Below are 22,792 nucleotides of genomic sequence, written 5' to 3'. Positions count from 1 at the left end.
ATCTATACTGTCCACTGACTAAGCAGAGATGACACTACGTGTGCTGGCGGAGCGAGGGATGGGGCGGAGAGGGGGTGATGGCTGTTGTTATCATGGGGAGGGGGGTGAGGGGACTAAAGGATAAATGTAAAGTGGAAAAGGTGTAATTAGAAGTTGAACTTAGCTGTTGTGGTTGGTTTCTTTCCTTAGTTACTGTTTGTTTACTCTATAACATCTGTGCACTCACACGAGATGTATGATCTGTAACACTCTGCATAATATGCCTCCGGACTTGCAGTATGACAGCTGCAGCGACGCATATGTTGTAGTTCTATCTGGAACTGTGACTAAAAAGTCACCAGAATACATGGTGGCCATCCTAAGGTTGTATGTACGAACTCAGCGTCACTCTCTAAAAAATCCTACTTGTAACAGTAATGCAATGCTGGAGATTGTCTTGCATAAACATGTATATGTTGTGGAAAAATGATAATAAAACAGATTAAAAAATAATTAGAGGTATGAAGTCCCAATTCTCTAGGTGACAGATGATGGTGTGGAAGAGGAGAGTGAACCTCTTTCTGACATCCTATCTCCTAAAGAGCAGGATGGGTCAATGGAAGGTGTTGATCACTCCCCTACACTGACCAAAGAGCAGCAGATGGACTGTCGCCAGGGACTGTCACCACTTTCTGGGGCAGTTCACCTCCCTATTCTCACTAGCTCATTGGCTGACTCACCTGTCTACCCATGATATTGATACTGAGGATAGTAAGCCTGTGAAAAATAGGATTTACAGGCTTACGAGGTGGGAGCTCTCATCAAGGAGGAAGTGTCCAAGATGCTGCAGTTAGGGGTGATTGATAATTCCAATAGCCTTTGGACTAGACCAGTGGTGCTGGTCCCCAAAACTGCCCCACTGAGCACCATCCCAGAACTCAGTTTCTGTGTGGACTATAGGGGACTCAATTAAGTCATAAAGACTGACACTCACCCCATCCCTGGCGCTGATGAGCTCCTAGTTTGGGAGCAGCCAAGTGCCTATATTATGTTTCGTACTGGCAGATTGTCCTTAACTCAGGGGGCTAAGGGGAAGTCTGCATTGTCCACCGTAGAGGGTCACTTCTAATTCAGGGTGAAGCACTTTAGGTTAAAGAATGTCCTTGCCACATTCCAGAGGTTAGTTCTGGCTGGGATGGAGACTTTCAGTGACCTACCTGTTGACATTATAGACTTTAGCTCTAGCTGGGAGGCAAACCTGTTCTACCTCCAGGAGGTGCTTCAGGCCCTGCAGGAGGCAGGACTGATTCTCAAAGCCAGCAAGTGTGAGATAGGGCAGGGATCTGTGGTCTAGCTAGGATAACAAGTTGGTAGGGATAAGGTGCAGCCCCTCCAAGCCAAGATTCAGATTATTCTGGCTTGGTACTCTTCCCCTCCTCCCCCAACCCACCCCCATTGATTCAAACTGAGGTTAGGGCCTCCCCTCCCTAGGCCTCACTGGATACTAAAGAAGGTTTTTCAAGGTCTATGGCACCGTTGTTGCCCCAGCTTAACTGATCTGACTTGAAGAAAGCTGTCCAAGAAGGTGATCTGGACCAGAACCTGCCAGAAAGTCTTTCATATCCTGAAGAAGGCCATGTGTACAGCACCAGTACTCAAGGCCTATACTTCCCCAAAGGGATTAATGTCCAGACAGACAGCATGGCATAAGGGCTGTACTCTCACAGCTAAACAAAGAGGGTTTAAACCAACTTGTAGCCTTCATCAGCAGGAGGCTACTGCCCTGGGAACTGAGGTGGAGTGCCATTGAGAGGAAGGCTTTTGCTGTGGTCTGGGAACTGAAGATGTTGAGACAATACATATTTGGGACTCACTTCTGGGTTCAGACAGACCACCTACCCCTCATATGGCAAATGCAGATGAGGGATGAGAATCCCAAAATGTTAAGGTGGATCATCTCCCTCAGAGAAATGGACTTTATGGTGGAACACCATCCTGGGAATGGCCACTCCAGTGCTGATGATCTTTCCAGGGTCTTCTGCCTTAGTGATGAGAACTCCCTTGAGGGTGAGTTCTTCTCCATACTTTCATCTAGGGATGGGGACACATGTTGGACCAGACATCCTTGGGGTGGTCTTCCCCAAAACCTTTTGCCTGCACCCCTCCTGTTTTCTGAATTTCATTTTTGTTGCCATTAGGACTAAACAAATACTTCAATTAATAACCTAGGGGCATATTACCAAGGGCATTATCGCCGCATTAGCTGGACTTTTTCCCGCTAATGCGGCGATAATTTTATCGCCCTATTACCAAGCTGTCGCTAATATTATTATTATTATTATTATTATTATGGCCCTCAAGTGGTTTGCTTCCTTCTTGGAAGGTCGCACATTCGAGGTATGGGAAGGCCCTGAAAAATCATCTTCAATCCCTCTCCAGTGTGGTGTGCCACAGGGCTCTTCATTGAGCCCTACGTTATTCAACGTCTACATGGCCCCCCTGGAGAGCGTGGTACTGCCACTGGGTATCAAAATCATCAGTTATGCTGATGATACTCAGTTGGTGGTAGGCCTTTCCCAGTCGGCTCACCATCCTGACCGGCTGCACTCGTGTCTGGAGAAGATCTACACATGGATGTGCAGCTCAGCTTTAAAGCTCAACGGCTCCAAGACGGAGCTGATGCTGCTGGGAAACTCCTCTCCATCTCTGTCTCCCAGCAGCTGGCCCGACTGCCTTGGACCTGTACCCACCCCCAAGCAGGAGATTAAGAGCCTCGGGGTCTGGCTTGAGCAGGACCTGTCGTTTAAAACCCATGCCAAAAAGACTGCTGGCGTGTGCTTTGGCCTGCTCCGCTCGGCTCGGAAGATTCTACCGCTGCTCCCAGCGGCCACTAGGAGACTTCTCATCCAGGGGCTTATCATCTCGCGGCTGGATTTCAGCAACGCGTTGTTCCTGGGTGCTCCAGAATCTACCATGAACAAACTGCAGCAAGTGCAGAATGCGGCCGCCAGGCTTCTGACGGGTATCCCCAGACATCAATCTGCTCGCCCTGCGCTCAAGGCACTGCATTGGCTCCCTGTGAGGGACAGGGTGAAGTTCAAGTCACTCTGTATCGCTCATAAAGTCCTGCAGGGGGCAGGTCCACCTATTCTGGGGAAGATGGTTCAGCCCTACAAAGCCCTCCGCTCTCTCCGGTCTGACCACCAACATCTTTTGCAGGTTGGGAGGGTGAAGAAAGTAAGAACTGGTGGCAGAAGGTTCTCTATAAACGTAGCCACTCTGTGGAATTCTCTTCCCCTACAACTTCGCTCGGAAGCCAGTCTGATTCGGTTCCGCAAGCTTTTAAAAACTTTTCTGTTTTCTGCTTAAACCCCCGCATTACTCTGTAGTTTCATTCCCTGGTGAGCGCTGGGATGCCTTTCTGGTAACCAGGCGCTATATAAAACTCAGAATAATAATAATAACTTTTGGAAATATTCACGCTAAGCGCGAATATCTCCAAAAGCTAACGCCTGCTAAAAGCAGTTCTTAGCCATGTTATCCAATGGAAGGTGGATAACATGGCTAAGAGCATTGTCACGATAATGCATGAATATTCCAGCGATATTCATGCATTTCGCAGGATTTTTACCGCTTTTGAGATAAACCTTGATAATATCAAGGTATCTCAGCGGTAAAAATCCTCGGTGCTCGGCGATATTTTTTTCCCGCTAACCAAGCAATAGCGATAATTATCGCTATTGCTTGGTAATATGCCCCCCAGTTTCTTGCAGTAAATATGGCTACATGTGGTGCAGTTTTAGTGGGTATTATGCATGATTTCTGATGGTATTTTCTTTCCTCTCCCATCCTGTGTTTTAAACTAATTCTGTTTCTTTATTTAGAGCATTTTGGATTGGGAGGTAGTGTGTATGAACGCAAATGTTCTGTATTACCCACGTTGTACTGTAATGAAAATCTAGATAAAGTATTAAAAACAAAAATCCTACATATATGTTTTTATTGTAATGTTTTTGTAGTGTATTGTGATGTCAAAAATCTATATACCATATTATGAATATAACAATATGTTTATCACGGCTATATTATCTGTATAATTGTTTGGTATTTGTTTGGGTCTCAGGTGGAATCCTGACGAGCGAATTACTCCAAATGAAGCACTGCAACATGCATGGATACATAGCACGAAGGCACGGAAGATAAAAACTAAAACAAATGCCACAAAAGCTTCAAATTATTCAGCATTTCAATCGCCATCAAAATACAAAGATATTGAAATTCATACAGTAAAGGCAGGTAGTGTTGTTTTGTTTTTTGATGTTCACGTAACTTGTATTTTTAAGAGATTGTCCAATATAAGTAAAGTGCATCTTGAAATTATTCTGCTAAATTGGAATTTTGAGATATTCAGCCAGGTAGCTTGAGAGCTACAGTAGTTTACGAGCTACTGGTAGGAGACTTATTCTATGTGTGCATGTGGGGGCAGGGACATGACGGTGGAGTAATTATTAAGGTCCCAAAGTCATGAAGCGATAACCACACATCTTTATGTTAAGTATTAGCTAGCATTGCAGATCTGCAACTGCTGTATCATATATCACAAAGAAGTCCCAAATCATAAAACAGGTCAAGTACGTTTTTGGAAATTGGTGTGCTAGAAAGCTCAGCACTCCATGCAGGATGAAGTATTGGCTGTCTGATCAGTAATTTCATTTGCATTGACTATCACCTCGTAAGTGAGTGGAAAGGTGAAAGCTGGATCCCAGGCTTCCTCCTAGTGGATTTCAGAGGACTTACCTCTGAAATGATCTCTTCATTTCTTTCCATACTAATAGTGCAAGAATGATGGTGTTACGGTCTGTGTTGATGCACAATGAGATCTGAATTGTTCACAGCAGTGCTTTATGTCCTACTTGGTAAAGGAGTAGTCCAGAATATGCGGCCTACTGCTCACCTGCCCAGTTTATACACGTGAGATACATGTGCGAACAAGTTTAAATTTCACACACCAACCAAAATCACTTTGTGAATTCTGATGCCTCCTTATAGGTCATACTACAGATTGTTTTAGCTGTCCCGCAAAACTCACCACCACCCCACACTAACACACAAGACCATCACACATTGTAGGTATAGCTGAGTTGTGATTAGTATGCAAATTGAACCTAAGATGCTGATTCACTTATGAAGAGGTCCTCTATGTGTGGTCCATGATGAGATGTGCTGCCCTACTGGGCAGGTCCATGGAAGACTGTCATGTGGGTGGCTTTTCAGGACTCCTTAAAGATCTGGTGCTCATTGTGGAAGGGTAAGAGTGTGCGAGCAACCACAGAGTTAAACTACATTGCCTCATCAGTAGGGCAAACTGAAATGCTGTGAGCTGATACAAAAGATAATGAACAGCCCATGGAGCCAGCAACTGCAGGGACTTCACACACCAAGCCAATAGCTGAATAGGTGCTAACTAAAAGCGTCTTTCTGTTCTTTATTTGTATGTATATTTGTATGGGGTGTGTTGTGTGATGTTATACGTTTTGTGGTGACATGAGTTCTTTGCAGACAGTTACAATTGTTTGTAGATATACCTAAAAACTGTATTATCCACTTGACATTGGACTGAAACTGTGCTCTGTTTTCTGCATTATTGAGCATTCATGTCTCCCACTTCACAACCCTTTGAGCACTGGATCATGACTTTGCGCTTTGGCTATGTACACAAAAGGAAGTTGACCATGCAACACACCTGTTTCTCTCAGTGTTAAATGTACTGCACATCTGCGTTTAGCCTCAAAGTTTGCACTGTAATATGTATGATGCTGCTCATGGGATACATAAGGACACAAGTATGGCTCATAAACTTATTTTTCTCTGACCTAATTTCCTAGAAATGCAGGCATCTCTGAGCTATCATAACTTTGAACACAAGAGCAGAGACAAAGGAACTGCAGAACAAAGGCAAGTGGAAAGCTCTGGTGCAGGAAACCCTTGTACATTAAAGTACAGGACCTTTGGACTACAGACGAGGATATACAATTTCCAAATTTAAGTCTTTTGGTTCACTACCCTACTGATATCAAAGATAATGTACACATGGCAGATTCGGAGTATGTAAAGCTTTAAGTAAGGTGTAACGCATAGACACTAGCAGTATGCAAATATGTATGTTTGCCAGACCCAAAGTAAAGATCCCATAATAAAATCCTTTTGTGTGCTTTGTTGCAGATTTCTATTCCTAGAAACATCTACCTATGTATGTATATGGTATTTCTGCTGCACAAATCTAGTTAAAAGACAGCGGACTGTTGTACATGGCAAGCTTAAAATCAATGAGTAATAGGAGAAGAACCTGAGCTGTGGATGGTTAATCAATTGTGATGTCATGTTCTTCATAGAGGTGAATCATCAGCTCTTTCCTAAATTGGAGTTGTGTTGGGACAGTCTTGATGGATGTAGGGATGTTGTACCAGATCATGCGTGCATAGATGCAAAAGGCCTGGTGACTTGTTTTCTTTTTCGAACTTCTTAGTTTACAGTCCCGTGTAGTCTAGCTGTTGATGTGCCGAGAACCAGTAGAGATGGGAAGCTTGATTTTGTAAATGATGCAGCTGGCTTTGAAGATGGTGCGGGCTGACAAGGGCAGGCAATGGAGTTTCGTCAGGATGAGGCTGATGTGATCAAATTTCTGGATGAAATGTTCTGTGACGTGTTAGATACTTATATTGGATGCCAGTGAAGAATCTGGTAGGCCATACATTAGGGCATTAACTCAATCCAGATGCAAAAAGCTAGGGGCTTGAACAGCAGTTCTGGAATAATTTTCTGGAAGACAAAAGTTTGAATTTCCTTTGAAGACAGTGCTAGTACCAGACCACCTTTTTTGTAAACAGGTGCCTTGAGTGTGAGCTCCATGGTGAAGCTAAGTAACTTGGCTATCAGTAATATTTGGGGTTTAAAGTCATGAAGGTTCATCTCTTTGAGCCAGGTTAGTACTGTATTTAGAAATCTGTGTTGTTTGGGTTGCGCTTCAAGTAGGACATCCAGTTTTGTAGTATTGGATCTTTTATAGATTCACATACTTGAATCATCCCAGTTGTTGAGTTGAGATCCTCATTGTCCATATACTAAATATGCAATGTTAAATATAAACCTAGATAGCTATGACATTGTCGCAAAAGTATCCTATCCACCTCTTTATAAAATGCCCAAGCTCAACCAATTAGAGCAAAGCACATCATTCCCTTTAACTCACTCAGGCTTCAAGACAGCAAGTACAGATTTCTACCACGTGTTATGTATAAAGGGAGTCCCTGTGATCACTGCTTGCACAGTCAGATAAGTGACCACTATTTGAAAGGATTACAAAGAGATATTAATATCTTCAAATCAGACTGTGTCTGAAGCTACCTAGAAAAGCCTTTTTAGGTCACATGGGAAATGTGGGAAAAAGAGACTTCACTCAGAAAACCCACATATATTGTCTTCATCTGGCCCATAAAGGCAAGGAATGTAAGATATGTAGAATTCTTTCTACAAAAAAGCAAAAACACAGAGAAGCAAGAGTTTTACTTTGGCTGCAAAAGTCAAAATCTGAAGAATCCCACTCTGGTGAAGAAGGTGAAACCTTCTCAAAATCTCTTAAAAGATCTTCAAGAGATGAATCTGAGGGTGAGCCTCACAAAAAAGCACTTAGAAAATCAAAAGAGGCCATGACTACTTCTGAGTCAGGTCATAAATCTGACAAAACCCTGACAGAAAAACATCCAAAAATATCATCAGCTCTGCCAAGTCCAAAAAGAAAAAAATTAAGGGCTGAGCCATTGAAGCAATCTTCATCTACATCTTCTCCAATGACTAAGTCTCAAATATTGTCTTTGTCAAAATCAATGGAGACAAAAACTGCAGCAATGACACCGTCTACAAAAAATTATTCGTCAACGAAGACATGGCCTCCATCAACAAGAATTCCGTTGATGGTGAAAATGGACGACTACCCCATCTATGACAATATTACAGATGAAAAAGTCTACGGTGGTGACACTGCCCATCCCGTAGACTACATCAAAAGGCTGCAGCATTGATTGCTACATTGTCAACTGCACTGTCAACAAGAAAACCAGCAAATAGGATACAATCAAACATGACTTATTTCACTGACTGATCATGCACAACTTATACCACAACAACACCATCAACAAAGACAATGACAACTGAAAAAGAACTTGAAAAAACTATAATTTAAGATGAAGGCATTTCTGGTGCTTTAATGTCAGAAAAAACTTCTCCCAACAAAATGTCCCCTTATCTAGGGAGACAATTAGTCAACACAAAAGAATCGGCTGAAGAAGGTCCTTTTGGTCCAGATTTTGGCATCATTCTTTTGAACGTAAAATGCCATGTCTCTGATGAAGAGAATGAAGAAAATGACCAAACAGTCATTACTTCTGTAAAAGGTGAACACACTTATCACTCTTTTGGGCCAACTGAGGAATATGATGATGGATGGCAATATGGTGTGGAACCTTCTGCAAAACTCATCCATGATCAACAGGAACAGATTATGCTAATTCCATTGGGCCTGGTTAAAGATCCACACATAATGGTATCTGATTACTACAAACGCTTCCCACAAGCTCAAGTCTCTCATTCAAACCGACAAACATTAGTGCTGGAAACACCAAATATTTCCAGACCTCAGGTGAGGCCTACTACACCTCCTCCATCTGGACAATTCTTTCAGCCTTTGAAATTTCCTCACCACAATTGACTCCAGCACCACCTCAATCCATGCCACCACAATCGGATACAAATGATTATCAGTAGGAAGGCCAGTTCCTAGATTCACCTCAGTATTCGGACCCCGAATGGGATCAGTATATGGCTACACTCCCAAATGACGCCACTCCTCCAGCAGTGAATTCACCACCAGACAACATAGTTGATTTTCATCATCTTATAGAAAGAGCATCAACGAGGTTTGACTTACCTATTATGGCAAATGATACTGATTATTTTCTTTATGATCTCAAAGAGCCTGCAAGAAAAGCAATCCCTATAAATAAATTCACATTTTGGAAGAGCGCCTAAAAGTTATGAAAACACCAGCCACAATCGTAGTGGTAATCCCAGGATTTAACAAAAAATGTAAAGTGCCTTATAACACCTTGATATGGCTGGCTGGCTGCTTGTTCACCATCCAGCAGATTTAGTTGTTACACAAGCCGCTCAAAGAAGATTCAGAAACCCAACAGCACCTTGTACTGCTCCTCAGGCTACAGAAGGTAAAAGGCTAGGACACATTGAAAAGGATTTCTCAGTGACTGCTACTACTGCCATAAGGGCCTCAGATGATCTGGCAATTCTAGCAAGATATGATCGACAGATGTTGCCCGATATAACTCTGTATCTTGAACACCTACTGGAGAATAAGAAAGTGGAGTCGAAAGCAATTCTTCAAGAAGGAGAAAGAACATCCTTTGCAATCAAGGATGTTGTCATGGATATTTCATCTACAGGTTTTAGACAATTTGCAGGAGCAGCTGCACTGCCAAGGTATGGATGGATGAGAGCAACTTCCATATAGACCGGAAGTACATAGTAGAATGCTAGACATGCAATAACATGGTAAATCCCTATTTGGTCAACACATTGATGAAGCACTGCAATCCAAGAAGTCAGACACTGAGACAGGAAAATCGTTAGCCACCTTACAACAAAGACAATTGCAGTCCTTTCGAGGAGCTCGAGGAAGGGGGCATGTAGTGCTCCAGAGGAGCTTTTCAACCACATAGTTACCAACTATATAGTACATCATAATTTGATACAAGCTTCCTTTACCGCAACAATATACAGCACCACTGACAGCAGCTTATCATAGATGGGCATTTGCTCCATGACTGTTAAAGCTGACCAGGCTTGGAAAGCCCTTCGGTTTCTATTCCGCAATACTCAAGAACCGATAGCCTTCAAGAAACTTTTAAAAACTCACCTTTTTCCTTGAATAATGGTGGTGTAGTTCAGTGACTTCTCTTGGATCCGCGCCGGGACACTCCTCGGAGTAGGTGTTGTGCGTTATAAGAGTACTTAACATAACATATACAAGTCCCTCATAAAGTGGCAGGAAACCAGTGGAGGGGGAATGAGGGTTCCAGAAGACAATGACACACTTCTGGAAATTATGGATCAATGAGTTGCGCCTGTAGACAGCTTAATCTCTCGCCAATGCAGTGATTAGGCCTGCATCACATCCAATCACTGGTTGTTAGATCTGAAAATTCGCAGTCACACATTACAAATTTGTAGAAAGACCACCAAGGATACCACCATTCACAGTAAAACACCGACATCTGTATTTGCTACAAAATCAAACAGACATTGTGCCTAGGAAGGGAACAATAGAACTATTTCCCAAAGCGCAACATAACTTAGGATTTTACTCTCATTTCTTTCTCATAAAGAAAAAGACTGTAGAATACAGACCAATATTAGATCTTTAAAAACCTCAACAAATATTTAAAGAAGCAAAAGTTTCATATGGTACCCTGCAGAACGTTCTACCTTTTTAAAACCTAGAGACTTCATGACATCTCTGGATCTACAGGACGCATGCTTTCATATTCCTATTTAACCTACACATCGAAAACGTATAAGGCTCAAAGAAGCCTCGTCATTATCAATTCAAAGACCTCGCTTTTGGTCATTAAATCGGCTCCAGAATCTTAAAAGTGCATGGACCAGTGGCCACCCATTTCAGATAAAAAGTTGATCAAATATTCCCTTATCTAGACAACTGCTTAATTAAGGCGAGAACATATCTAGCAGCTGCTGATGCAACAACAGCTACTGTTGCCCTATTCAAAAATCTTGACCTTGCATTAAACATGGAGAAATCTGTTCAATATACCCAGCAAAAACATTCAATTCTTAGGGTCAGTTCTCGATGCAAAAATAGACAGGACTTTCCCGACAGAAGAAAGATTGTCCAGCTTAACAGCCATGCTGATAAGCCTATACAAAGAAAGAAATTACTGTAAGTACAGGGATGATGTCATCATGCATTCATTTGATCCCATACTGCCCACTTCGTATGAGGCCATTTCAAGAGCCCTTAGCAAGGCAGTGGTTACAGAAGACTGGTACTCTCGAAGACCAGATTAGATAACGCCTCAAATGCAAAAGGAGATCACATGGTGACTTCAACGCAAAAACACAGCAGCTGGACTATCCTGTCTGCAAAAGAAGATGCATTTTGTAGTGCCAAAAGGCTGGGGTTTATACTTAAAAGAGTTGCAAGTCTGCGGAAAATGACCGAACAAGAAACCAAGGTTCACATCACTATTCTGGAATTGAGGGCAATTTCGTTATGACTACACTCTTTTCTTCCTTGAATACGAAACTCCTCAGGTTTAATAAGATAAGAATAGACAATACTAGTATGTATTATGTCAACAAACAAGTAGGGACACAAACCCTGGCATTCTCCCAAAAAAAAAAAATATATGGAATTGGGTGATACAACGTTATAACCAGGTAAAAGAGGAGCAAATACCAGCCCTTTTGTACCTCTAGGCAGACAGTCCCAGCAGAACAACATAGGAATTTCACGAAATGGGGACTGAACCTGTTCCAGCTATGTAAAATGTCCCAAGAATGGGGCCAATCAAAAATAGATCTGTTTGCTACCAGCTGAAACAAAACATGCCATTTTTATGGTAGGGCATCACCTATCAGGCTCATGGTGGAATGTCCTTTTGAGAAATTGGTCAGGGAGCTCAGCGTACACATTTCCTCCCATGCAATTGATACCAACAGTAATGTCGAAGATGAGAAGGGAACCATGCCAAGTAATCCTAATAGCTCTGTCTTGATCAAGGCAATATTAGTTCACATACTTGCTTCTCCTATCAGAACAGCAACAAATAATATCGTCTCGCCACAATGGGCAAATCCTTCACCACGATCCTCACTCTCTCAACTTGTCAGCTTGGCTCCTGAATTCAACAAATTCCATTTATTAGGCATCCCAGAATGTTAAGAGATACCTTCCAAAGCTAGAGCAGGATCCACAAACAAAACATACTCCACAAAACTGAAACTTTTTTTGTAACTGGTGCATGCAAAAAAGACTAAATCTAATATCTGCCTTGCCTCAACAAATATTACCATATCTTCTAAATCTGTCGCATTCTGGACTCAGCCATGCTTCAGTTAGAGTCCATCTGGCTGATATTTTTCTTTTTAAAAGAACGTGAAATCAACCACCTCTTTGGTGCAATGAACGTATAAAGGAATTTCTCAAAGTCCTCTTAAGGACATTTACTCTCATTAAACATCCTCCTTCTTTGTGGAGGCCTAATACAGTGCTAGCTCAAATAATTAAAAAATACTGTAACCTATTCGCAAAGCAGACCTAAAATATATCTCATTGAAAGTAGGGCTTTTGTTAGTTCTCACATCAGTCAGAAGGCTAGGGGAGATCTAAGACTTCACTATAAAGGACCTTTCCTTTCAGTTTGGGGAGTATAAAGTCATCCTATGAATTAATCCTCGCTTTATCCAAAAAGCCAGTAGTTCTCAAGACTTTTTTCTCAAATCCAACTACTGCAGCTGACAGAGCACTCCACTCTTTAGATGTTGGAAGATGTCTAACATTTGACAACTATAAACACAATAAACACAAGTTACTCATAGCATATAACCACCCTCGTAAAGTATACCCTCTCCTAAAGCACTGGTAGCTTGCTGGCTATCTTCAATAGTGATTTTCGGCCATAAAGAAGCACCCTGGGGTATCTATTGCCTACATATGCAGAACAGCGACATGGAAAAACAGACATAGATCTACGGAACACTGCTGCCTAGACTCAGCATCATGAAAGAATGCAGCAGTAGATCAAGTGGGCCTATAACACTTATTCCAGTAAGGTAAGACTGATTCGCCTTTGTTTCCCCCCTTCCGCTTTAATTGTTGTCAACTTTTTGCAGCTTGCTATTCTGATTCAAACACTTACCTATAACTGAAGTTCTCCAGTACTGGTATCTTTCCTTGATTCACATTCCTCCCCAACTCAGGCACAAAAAAGAGAGAGAATTTAGTACATAGGAAACATGACTACTATAGTCTGGTGCTCTGAAATCTGAACATGCTGGCCTGAGTGAGGAGAAGGGAAGGAGCAAAGTACTCCAACCGGCTTTTGGCTAGGTTAGAGATATACCAATACCACATAAATTCAGCAATGCTGCAGCCTTAAAACTACAATAAATATATATTACTAAAGAGTACTGCAGCAGACTTTCTTTCTTCGTACACTTTCCACCATTAGTAATCCATCCTTACTACTGCATTGTACCACGGATGCTATTGATTATGTCATTGGTAATGTGATATATGATGTCACCAGTGATATCATCGGGATAACATTGAAGACATCATCTGAGACATCATATGTGTGCTTATAAACAGCGAATAGGGGGAGACTAACTTTGAATATTTCAGAAAAACTGACCTGTTTTAGCTGTTTTTTGGTTTTCGTTAATAACCTTGATATTCTTTTTGTGAAGTATTTTAATTACATTTTGGGGGTGTTAAATTGTGAGATTCATACACAACAACAAATTGTGAAATTCATACTGAACTTCCTAGAAAACCATACCTTCTCATTTCAGCTTTTTTGTTAAGTTACGTTTCCTGCTGTCCTATGTTTGTCTGGTCATGGGGTAGGAAATATGGGAGAGTCCGGTGGGGTAGAATATGTGGGAGAGTGTTGTGGGGAGAGTATCTCACCAGGGACAATCATGTCCCAATTTGAGGTTGGCGGGATATCGGCCATAGCTTCTCCTTGAGGGGAATATATTATTCTTCATTTTGTCTGTAAAATACTCACTAAACATATTTCATTGGTCCTCTTATGCTGTGGAAAGTCTGCAACAGCAAATGTGCAGTTTTGATTAAGGCACGTCTCAGTTTCCATTGAATAGGCATTTTTTGATTTACTAGTAGCAATAAAGTCTCAAGCAGATCCAAAATGGAAGGGGACAGTGCAAAGTTGGAGGAGGAGTCAATAAAATACAATTTTGCATTCAAGCTGCTTAAAGAATGTTCTCTCTTACAGTAAAAACTGATGCATGGATTTAAACCAAACTAGGTATTAAACATTATTCAGAATAGGACCTTTTTGTTGTTTGATGTAAATCTGAAAAGTATTGTTTGGGATATGTGTATAACAAAAATGTGTTGGGTTGGCTTGAAAGAATACATTAACTTTGTGTCAACATGTTTCGCAGGGGGTCCATGAACCCAAATTCTAATAATAAAAAGCTCCTAGTGAACAAGGAAGCATTTGCGCTGGGTGTCCACAGACCCAAACATTTTCAGTGGATAGAGCAATAAGAGCATTCCTATTGTGACTGCCGTGAGGCAACTCAGCCCATTCACTGAGGATATAAGGGGAAATGGAAAGCATCCCACAACCGTGCAGAAAATGGTAGAGGCCTCAAGAGACCTCGCTGCTTTTTTTAATGTGAAAAGTCTGGCATTCTATATAGGTATAGTGTAGTATTGCATCTGTCGGAGATTGGCAGCTTTCAATAAGGAGTAGTTCAACTTATTAAACTGATCCCAGGCTAAGGTGGTGTTCTGGAGCCCTTGCTGGGATTGTAGTTTTTTCGGAGCTTTCAGATAAAGTTTACCTGCCTCCTGACTTCGTAGGAGAAACGCCCAACCGCTGATCGTTTTACGGTTTTGGGGATCTAACAGCTGCCTTGTAAGCTCCCTTGTTTCATTTATATGCATGGGATTTATGGTCCTGCAGGAAATATCTAATCATAATAAAGGACCATTGCAAAATTGGTTTACTATGTTTAATGCTCTGCTCTATTTCGGTCCATTTTTTCAGGTCCCATTTAAAAAATCCCCTATTTTAATACAACCCTGGCTTCTCCATTTAGATATACTGACCTTGTCTCACAATGGTTCTTTGCCTATATATACATCTGATAGCAATGTTTCTCCATTAATAATAGGGATCATGTAATGGCGAAAGAGTTGTTTTTTTGCACACTCCATTGTAATGTTTTATATCTGACTTTTTTGGGAGTTTTCGTTAAGCCCATAAAATATTCAATATCAAATTCTTGGTGGATTAGATCTAAAAAGAAATTGTCACATCTGTTAATATTTAAAACCTTAATTGAGCTATAGATGATATGTGCAAAATTCGCTAAGTAATATTCTCTCTAGTCAGGAAGAGCTAAACCACCTTCTTTCCTAGGTCTATACAGTATATCAATAGCTAGTCTTGATACCTTATTTGCCTAGATAAATGTAGTTTTTTTTAAAAAGGGCAATATCATCAGCATACAACTTAATCTTTGTCACACCGGCCTTTGAAATTACAAGCTACTGATGGAGCAAATGGCTATAGAAAGGGGATCTATAAAACAACCAAAAAGTAATGGAGACAGGGGAAAGCCCTCTCTCGTTCCTCTAAGAAATTTGCAGCTTCCAATTTTTTATTTGTATTAATAATTATATGTACCGTAGCCCCTCTATAAAACTTGGAAATGTTGCCAATCAATTCAGAAGGAAAAACAAACTCTGCCAAAATGTAAAATAGACTTTCCCAGCACACAAGATCAAAAGCCTTCTTGGCATCTAATAGCATAATTTGAGCCAGGATTTATTTTTGACTAATCAAATCAAATCAAATCGAGCTTTTTTCGGTTGTAAAGAGAAACATCCATAAAAGCACAGTATATTTACAAGTAGGTAAAAAACAGATCTAACCAAAATCATAAAATATCATAATAATGACAAAGTTAAATTAACTTAGCAGCTTTTGGTTTTCTCAATTTTCCGTTCCTCCATTAAAAAAGCAGTTTTAACTCCTCACGTGAGAGCTACGACAGGTGGGGTGAAAAATGCAGTATAGCTATACATATAATCAATACAATAAGCTTAAACAACCGACAGATTAAGAGAGAGTGTATAAAAATTCAATACATCAAGATTGGTGCAAATACACAGCGAGTTAGGGGCATTAACAGTTAAACCAGCAGTGTAGGCGGGAGAGGTGCAACCTATTTTTTACTACAAGTTCTGCCTGTGCTTTATCGCCAGTTTCAAGAAATTTGCTATAAATTTGGCAAAGGGTTCAGCTTCTAAAAATTGGAGGGCGAGAAATGCAGGGCGACACCTACGTAAACCCATTGCTTTTAGGATGGGAATAAGCCAGTGTTTCCTAGGATCCTGGTAAAATTTACAAAACATTATTGTATGGATCGTTGATTGGGGAGAGGTGTCATCGCAAGGGGAGGGGTGGAGGGATTTTTCCCAGGTGTTTGTTTTAGGAAAAGTGACCAGATGGTGAAAAATGTTTAATCTAAGCCTGGTTAGCAATAGTCTTTCATAACCCGAAAGATTAAAAGTTAAATATTGCTGGACCGTCATTGATGTTTGAATTTGTAGTGAGTGTTGCACAGTAACTTTAGAGACCTCACTAGACAGTCGCAAGGATTCTAGGTGAGCCAGACAGGCCTTTTTAAGTTGCTTCCTTGGGATTGTCGCAATTAGAGAGGGAGAAAAGTAATACTGAGACATACCCAGATAAGTAAAAAATGTCCTAATATAGGCAATCCAGGCGATCTTGTGTGCCTTATTGAGGGAGATACAGTACTCTATGAATCCCTGGCAGAGAGCGGTTTCACTGGACGACCATATGCAATGCCACAGAAGGAGGGGTTTGATCCTTATCCTTTTGGTCCAGATTTTAGCATCATTCTTTTGAACGTAAAATGCCATGTCTCTGATGAAGAGAATAAAGAATATGACCAAACAGTCATCCCTTCTGTAAAAGGTGAACACACTTATCACTCTTTTGGGCCAACTGAGGAAGATGATGATGGATGGCAATGTGGTGTGGACCCTTCTGCAAAACTCATCCATGATCAACAGGAACAGATTATGCTAATTCCATTGGGCCTGGTTAAAGATCCACACATAATGGTATCTGATTACTACAAACGCTTCCCACAAGCTCAAGTCTCTCATTCAAACCGACAAACATTAGTGCTGGCAATACCAAATATTTCCAGACCTCAGGTGAGTCCTACTACACCTCCTCCATCTGGACAATTCTTTCAGCCTTTGAAATTTCCTCGCCACAATTGACTCCAGCACCACCTCAATCCATGCCACCACAATCGGATACAAATGATTATCAGGAGGAAGGACAGTTCCTAGATTCACCTCAGTATTCGGACACCGAATGGGATCAGTATGTGGCTACACTCCCAAATGACGTCACTCCTCCAGCAGTGAATTCACCACCAGACAACATAGTTGATTTTCATCATCTTATAGAAAGAGCATCAACGAGGTTTGACTTACCTATTATGGCAAATGATACTGATTATTTTCTTTATGATCTCAAAGAGCCTGCCAGAAAAGCAATCCCTATAAATAAATTCACATTTTGGAAGTTATGAAAACACCAGCCACAATCGTAGTGGTAATCCCAGGATTTAACAAAAAATGTAAAGTGCCTTATAACACCTTGATATGGCTGGCTGGCTGCTTGTTCACCATCTAGCAGATTTAGTTGTTACACAAGCCGCTCAAAGAAGATTCAGAAACCCAACAGCACCTTGTACTGCTCCTCAGGCTACAGAAGGTAAAAGGCTAGGACACATTGAAAAGGATTTCTCAGTGACTGCTACTACTGCCATAAGGGCCTCAGATGATCTGGCAATTCTAGCAAGATATGATCGACAGATGTTGCCCGATATAACTCTGTATCTTGAACACCTACTGGAGAATAAGAAAGTGGAGTCGAAAGCAATTCTTCAAGAAGGAGAAAGAACATCCTTTGCAATCAATGATGTTGTCATGGATATTTCATCTACAGGTTTTAGACAATTTGCAGGAGCAGCTGCACTGCCAAGGTATGGATGGATGAGAGCAGCTTCCTTATAGACCGGAAGTACATAGTAGAATGCTAGACATGCAATAACATGGTAAATCCCTATTTGGTCAACACATTGATGAAGCACTGCAATCCAAGAAGTCAGACACTTAGACAGGAAAATCGTTAGGCACCTTACAACAAAGACAATTGCAGTCCTTTCGAGGAGCTCGAGGAAGGGGCATGTAGTGCTCCAGAGGAGCTTTTCAACCACATAGTTACCAACAATATAGTACATCATCATTTGATACAAGCTTCCTTTACTGCAACAATATACAGCACCACTGACAGCAGCTTATCATAGATGGGCATTTGCTCCATGACTGTTAAAGCTGACCAGGCTTGGAATGCCCTTCGGTTTCTATTCGGCAATACTCAAGACCCGGTAGCCTTCAAGAAACTTTTAAAAACTCACCTTTCCCTTAAATAATGGTGGTGTAGTTCAGTGACTTCTCTTGGATCCGTGCCGGGACACTCCTCGGAGTAGCTGTTGTGCGTTATAAGAGTACTTAACATAACATAACATATACAAGTCCCTCATAAAGTGGCAGGAAACCAGTTGAGAGGGAATGAGGGTTCCAGAAGACAATGACACACTTCTGGAAATTATGGATCAATGAGTTGCGCCTGGAGACAGCTTAATCTCTCGCCAATGCAGTGATTAGGCCTGCATCACATCCAATCACTGGTTGTTAGATCTGAAAATTCGCAGTCACACATTACAAATTTGTAGAAAGACCACCAAGGATACCACCATTAACAGTAAAACACCGACATCTGTATTTGCTACACAATAAAACAGACATTGTGCCTAGGAAGGGAACAATAGAACTATTTCCCAAAGCGCAACATAACTTAGGATTTTACTCTAATTTCTTTCTCATAAAGAAAAAGACTGTAGAATACAGACCAATATTAGATCTTTAAAAACCTCAACAAATATTTAAAGAAGCAAAAGTTTCATATGGTACCCTGCAGAACGTTCTACCATTTTAAAACCCAGAGACTTCATGACATCTCTGGATCTACAGGACGCATGCTTTCATATTCCTATTTAACCTACACATCGAAAACTTATAAGGCTCAAAGAAGCCTCGTCATTATCAATTCAAAGACCTCGCTTTTGGTCATGAAATTGGCTCCAGAATCTTAAAAGTGCATGGACCAGTGGCCACCTATTTCAGATAAAAAGTTGATCAAATATTCCCTTATCTAGACAACTGCTTAATTAAGGCGAGAACATATCTAGCAGCTGCTGAGGCAACAACAGCTACTGTTGCCCTATTCAAAAATCTTGACCTTGCATTAAACATGGAGAAATCTGTTCAATATACCCAGCAAAAACATTCAATTCTTAGGGTCAGTTCTCGATGCAAAAATAGACAGGACTTTCCCGACAGAAGAAAGATTGTCCAGCTTAACAGCCATGTTGATAAGCCTATACAAAGAAATAAATTACTGTAAGTACAGGGATGATGTCATCATGCATTCATTTGATCCCACACTGCCGACTTCGTATGAGGCCATTTCAAGAGCCCTTAGCAAGGCAGTGGTTACAGAAGACTGGTACTCTCGAAGACCAGATTAGATAACGCCTCAAATGCAAATGGAGATCACATGGTGACTTCAACGCAAAAACACGGCAGCTGGACTATCCTGTCTGCAAAAGAAGATGCATTTTGTAGTGCCAAAAGGCTGGGGTTTATACTTAAAAGAGTTGCAAGTCAGCGGAAAATGACCGAACAAGAAACCAAGGTTCACATCACTATTCTGGAATTGAGGGCAATTTCTTTATGACTACACTCTTTTCTTCCTTGAATACGAAACTCCTCAGGTTTAATAAGATAAGAATAGACAATACTAGTATGTATTATGTCAACAAACAAGTAGTGACCCAAACCCTGGCATTCTCCAAAAAAACCCAAAAATATGGAATTGGGTGATACAACGTTATAACCAGGTAAAAGAGGAGCAAATACCAGCCCTTTTGTACCTCTAGGCAGACAGTCCCAGCAGAACAACATAGGAATTTCACGAAATGGGGACTGAACCTGTTCCAGCTATGTAAAATGTCCCAAGAATGGGGCCAATCAAAAATAGATCTGTTTGCTACCAGCTGAAACAAGACATGCCATTTTTATGGTAGGGCATCACCTATCAGGCTCATGGTGGAATGTCCTTTTGAGAAATTGGTCAGGGGGCTCAGCGTACGCATTTCCTCCCATGCAATTGATACCAACAGTAATGTCGAAGATGAGAAGGGAACCATGCCAAGTAATCCTAATAGCTCTGTCTTGATCAAGGCAATATTAGTTCACATACTTGCTTCTCCTATCTGAACATCAACAAATAATATCGTCTCGCCACAATGGGCAAATCCTTCACCCAGATCCTCACTCTCTCAACTTGTCAGCTTGGCTCCTGAATTCAACAAATTCCATTTATTAGACATCCCAGAATGTTAAGAGATACCTTCCAAAGCTAGAGCAGGATCCACAAACAAAACATACTCCACAAAACTGAAACTTTTTTTGTAACTGGTGCATGCAAAAAAGACTAAATCTAATATCTGCCTTGCCTCAACAAATATTACCATATCTTCTAAATCTGTCGCATTCTGGACTCAGTCATGCTTCAGTTAGAGTCCATCTGGCTGATATTTTTCTTTTTAAAAGAACGTGAAATCAACCACCTCTTTGAGAAATTCCTTTATACGTTCATTGCACCAAAGTCCTCTTAAGGACCTTTACTCTCATTAAACATCCTCCTTCTTTGTGGAGGCCTAATACAGTGCTAGCTCAAATAATTAAAAAATACTGTAACCTATTTGCAAAGCAGACCTAAAATATATCTCATTGAAAGTAGTGCTTTTGTTAGTTCTCACATCAGTCAGAAGGCTAGGGGAGATCTAAGACTTCACTATAAAGGACCTTTCCTTTCAGTTTGGGGAGTATAAAGTCATCCTACGAATTAATCCTCGCTTTATCAAAAAAGCCAGTAGTTCTCAAGACTTTTTTCTCAAATCCAACTAATGCAGCTGACAGAGCACTCCACTCTTTAGATGTTGGAAGATGTCTAACATTTGACATCAATAAACACAATAAACCCAAGTTACTCATAGCATATAGCCACCCTCGTAAAGTATACCCTCTCTTAAAGCACTGGTAGCTTGCTGGCTATCTTCAATAGTGATTTTCTGCCATAAAGAAGCACTCTGGGGTATCTATTGCCTACATATGCAGAACAGCGACATGGAAAAACAGACATAGATCTACGGAACACAGCTGCCTAGACTCAGCATCATGAAAGGATGCAGCAGTAGATCAAGTGGGCCTATAACACTTATTCCAGTAAGGTAAGACTGATTCGCCTTTGTTTCCCCCCTTCCGCTTTAATTGTTGTCAACTTTTTGCAGCTTGCTATTCTGATTCAAACACTTACCTATAACTGAAGTTCTCCAGTACTGGTATCTTTCCTTGATTCACATTCCTCCCCAACTCAGGCACAAAAAAGAGAGAGAAGTTAGTACATAGGAAACATGGCTACTATAGTCTGGTGCTCTGAAATCTGAACATGCTGGCCTGAGTGAGGAGAAGGGAAGGAGCAAAGTACTCCAACTGGCTTTTGGCTAGGTTAGAGCTACACCAATACCACATAAATTTAGCAATGCTGCAGCCTTAAAACTACAATAAATATATATTACTAAAGAGTACTGCAGCTGACTTTCTTTCTTCGTACACTTTCCACCATTAGTAATCCACCCTTACCACTGCATTGTACCACTGATGCTATTGATTATGTCATTGGTAATGTGATATATGATGTCACCAGTGATATCATCGGGATAACATTGAAGACATCATCTGAGACATCATATGTGTGCTTATAAACAGCGAATAGGGGGAGACTAAGTTTGCATATTTTAGAAAAACGGACCTGTTTTAGTTGTTTTTTTTGGTTTTCGTTAATAACCTTGATATCCTTTTTGTGAAGTATTTTAATTACATTTTGGGGGTGTTAAATTGTGAGATTCATACACAACAACAAATTGTGAAATTCATACTGAACTTCCTAGAAAACCATACCTTCTCGTTTCAGTTTTTTTGTTAAGTTACGTTTCCTGCTGTGTTTGTCTGGTCATGGGGTAGAAGATATGGGAGAGTCCGGTGGGGTAGATTATGTGGGAGAGTGTTGTGGGGAGAGTATCTCACCAGGGACAATCGTGTCCCAATTTGAGGTTGGCGGATTATCGGCCATAGCTTCTCCTTGAGGGGAATATATTATTCCTCATTTTGTCTGTAAAATACTCACTAAACTTATTTCATTGTTCCTCTTGTGCTGTGGAAAGTCTGCAACAGCAAATGTGCAGTTTTGATTATGGCATGTCTCAGTTTCCATTGAATAGGCATTTTTTGATTTACTAGTAGCAATAAAGTCTCAAGCAGATCCACAATGGAAGGGGACAGTGCAAAGTTGGAGGAGGAGTCAATAAAATATAATTTCACATTCAAGCTGCTTAAAGAATTGTTCTCTCTTACAGTAAAAACTGATGCATGGATTTAAACCAAACTAGGTATTAAACATTATTCAGAATAGGACCTTTTTGTTGTTTGATGTCAATCTGAAAAGTAAAGTTTATAACAAAAAGATGTTGGGTTGGCTTGAAAGAATACATTAACTTTGTGTCAACATGTTTCACAGGGGGTCCATGAACCCAAATTCGAATAATAAATAGCTCCTAGTGAACAAGGAAGCATTTGCGCTGGGTGTCCACAGACCCAAACATTTTCAGTGGATAGAGCAATAGTAGCATTCCTATTGTGACTGCCGTGAGGCAACTCAGCCCATTCATTGAG

At 40.9% G+C, this 22,792-nt stretch overlaps 1 protein-coding gene across 1 annotated transcript in view; it reads left to right on the top strand.

Annotated features, from left to right (window-relative positions):
• DYRK4 (dual specificity tyrosine phosphorylation regulated kinase 4) overlaps positions 1-22,792 on the top strand; it is a 798,647-nt gene that overhangs the window by 733,618 nt on the left and 42,237 nt on the right. Inside the window, exon 12 of the mRNA XM_086939068.1 lies at positions 4,103-4,275. Coding sequence (XP_086795194.1) covers positions 4,103-4,275 — 173 coding nt within the window. The remainder of the gene's footprint in view (positions 1-4,102; positions 4,276-22,792) is intronic.

This window comes from Lissotriton vulgaris, chromosome 1_1, assembly GCF_964263255.1.
Source record: "Lissotriton vulgaris chromosome 1_1, aLisVul1.2, whole genome shotgun sequence".
NCBI lineage: Eukaryota > Metazoa > Chordata > Amphibia > Caudata > Salamandridae > Lissotriton > Lissotriton vulgaris.
This window is presented reverse-complemented; position numbering and strand designations above follow the sequence as displayed.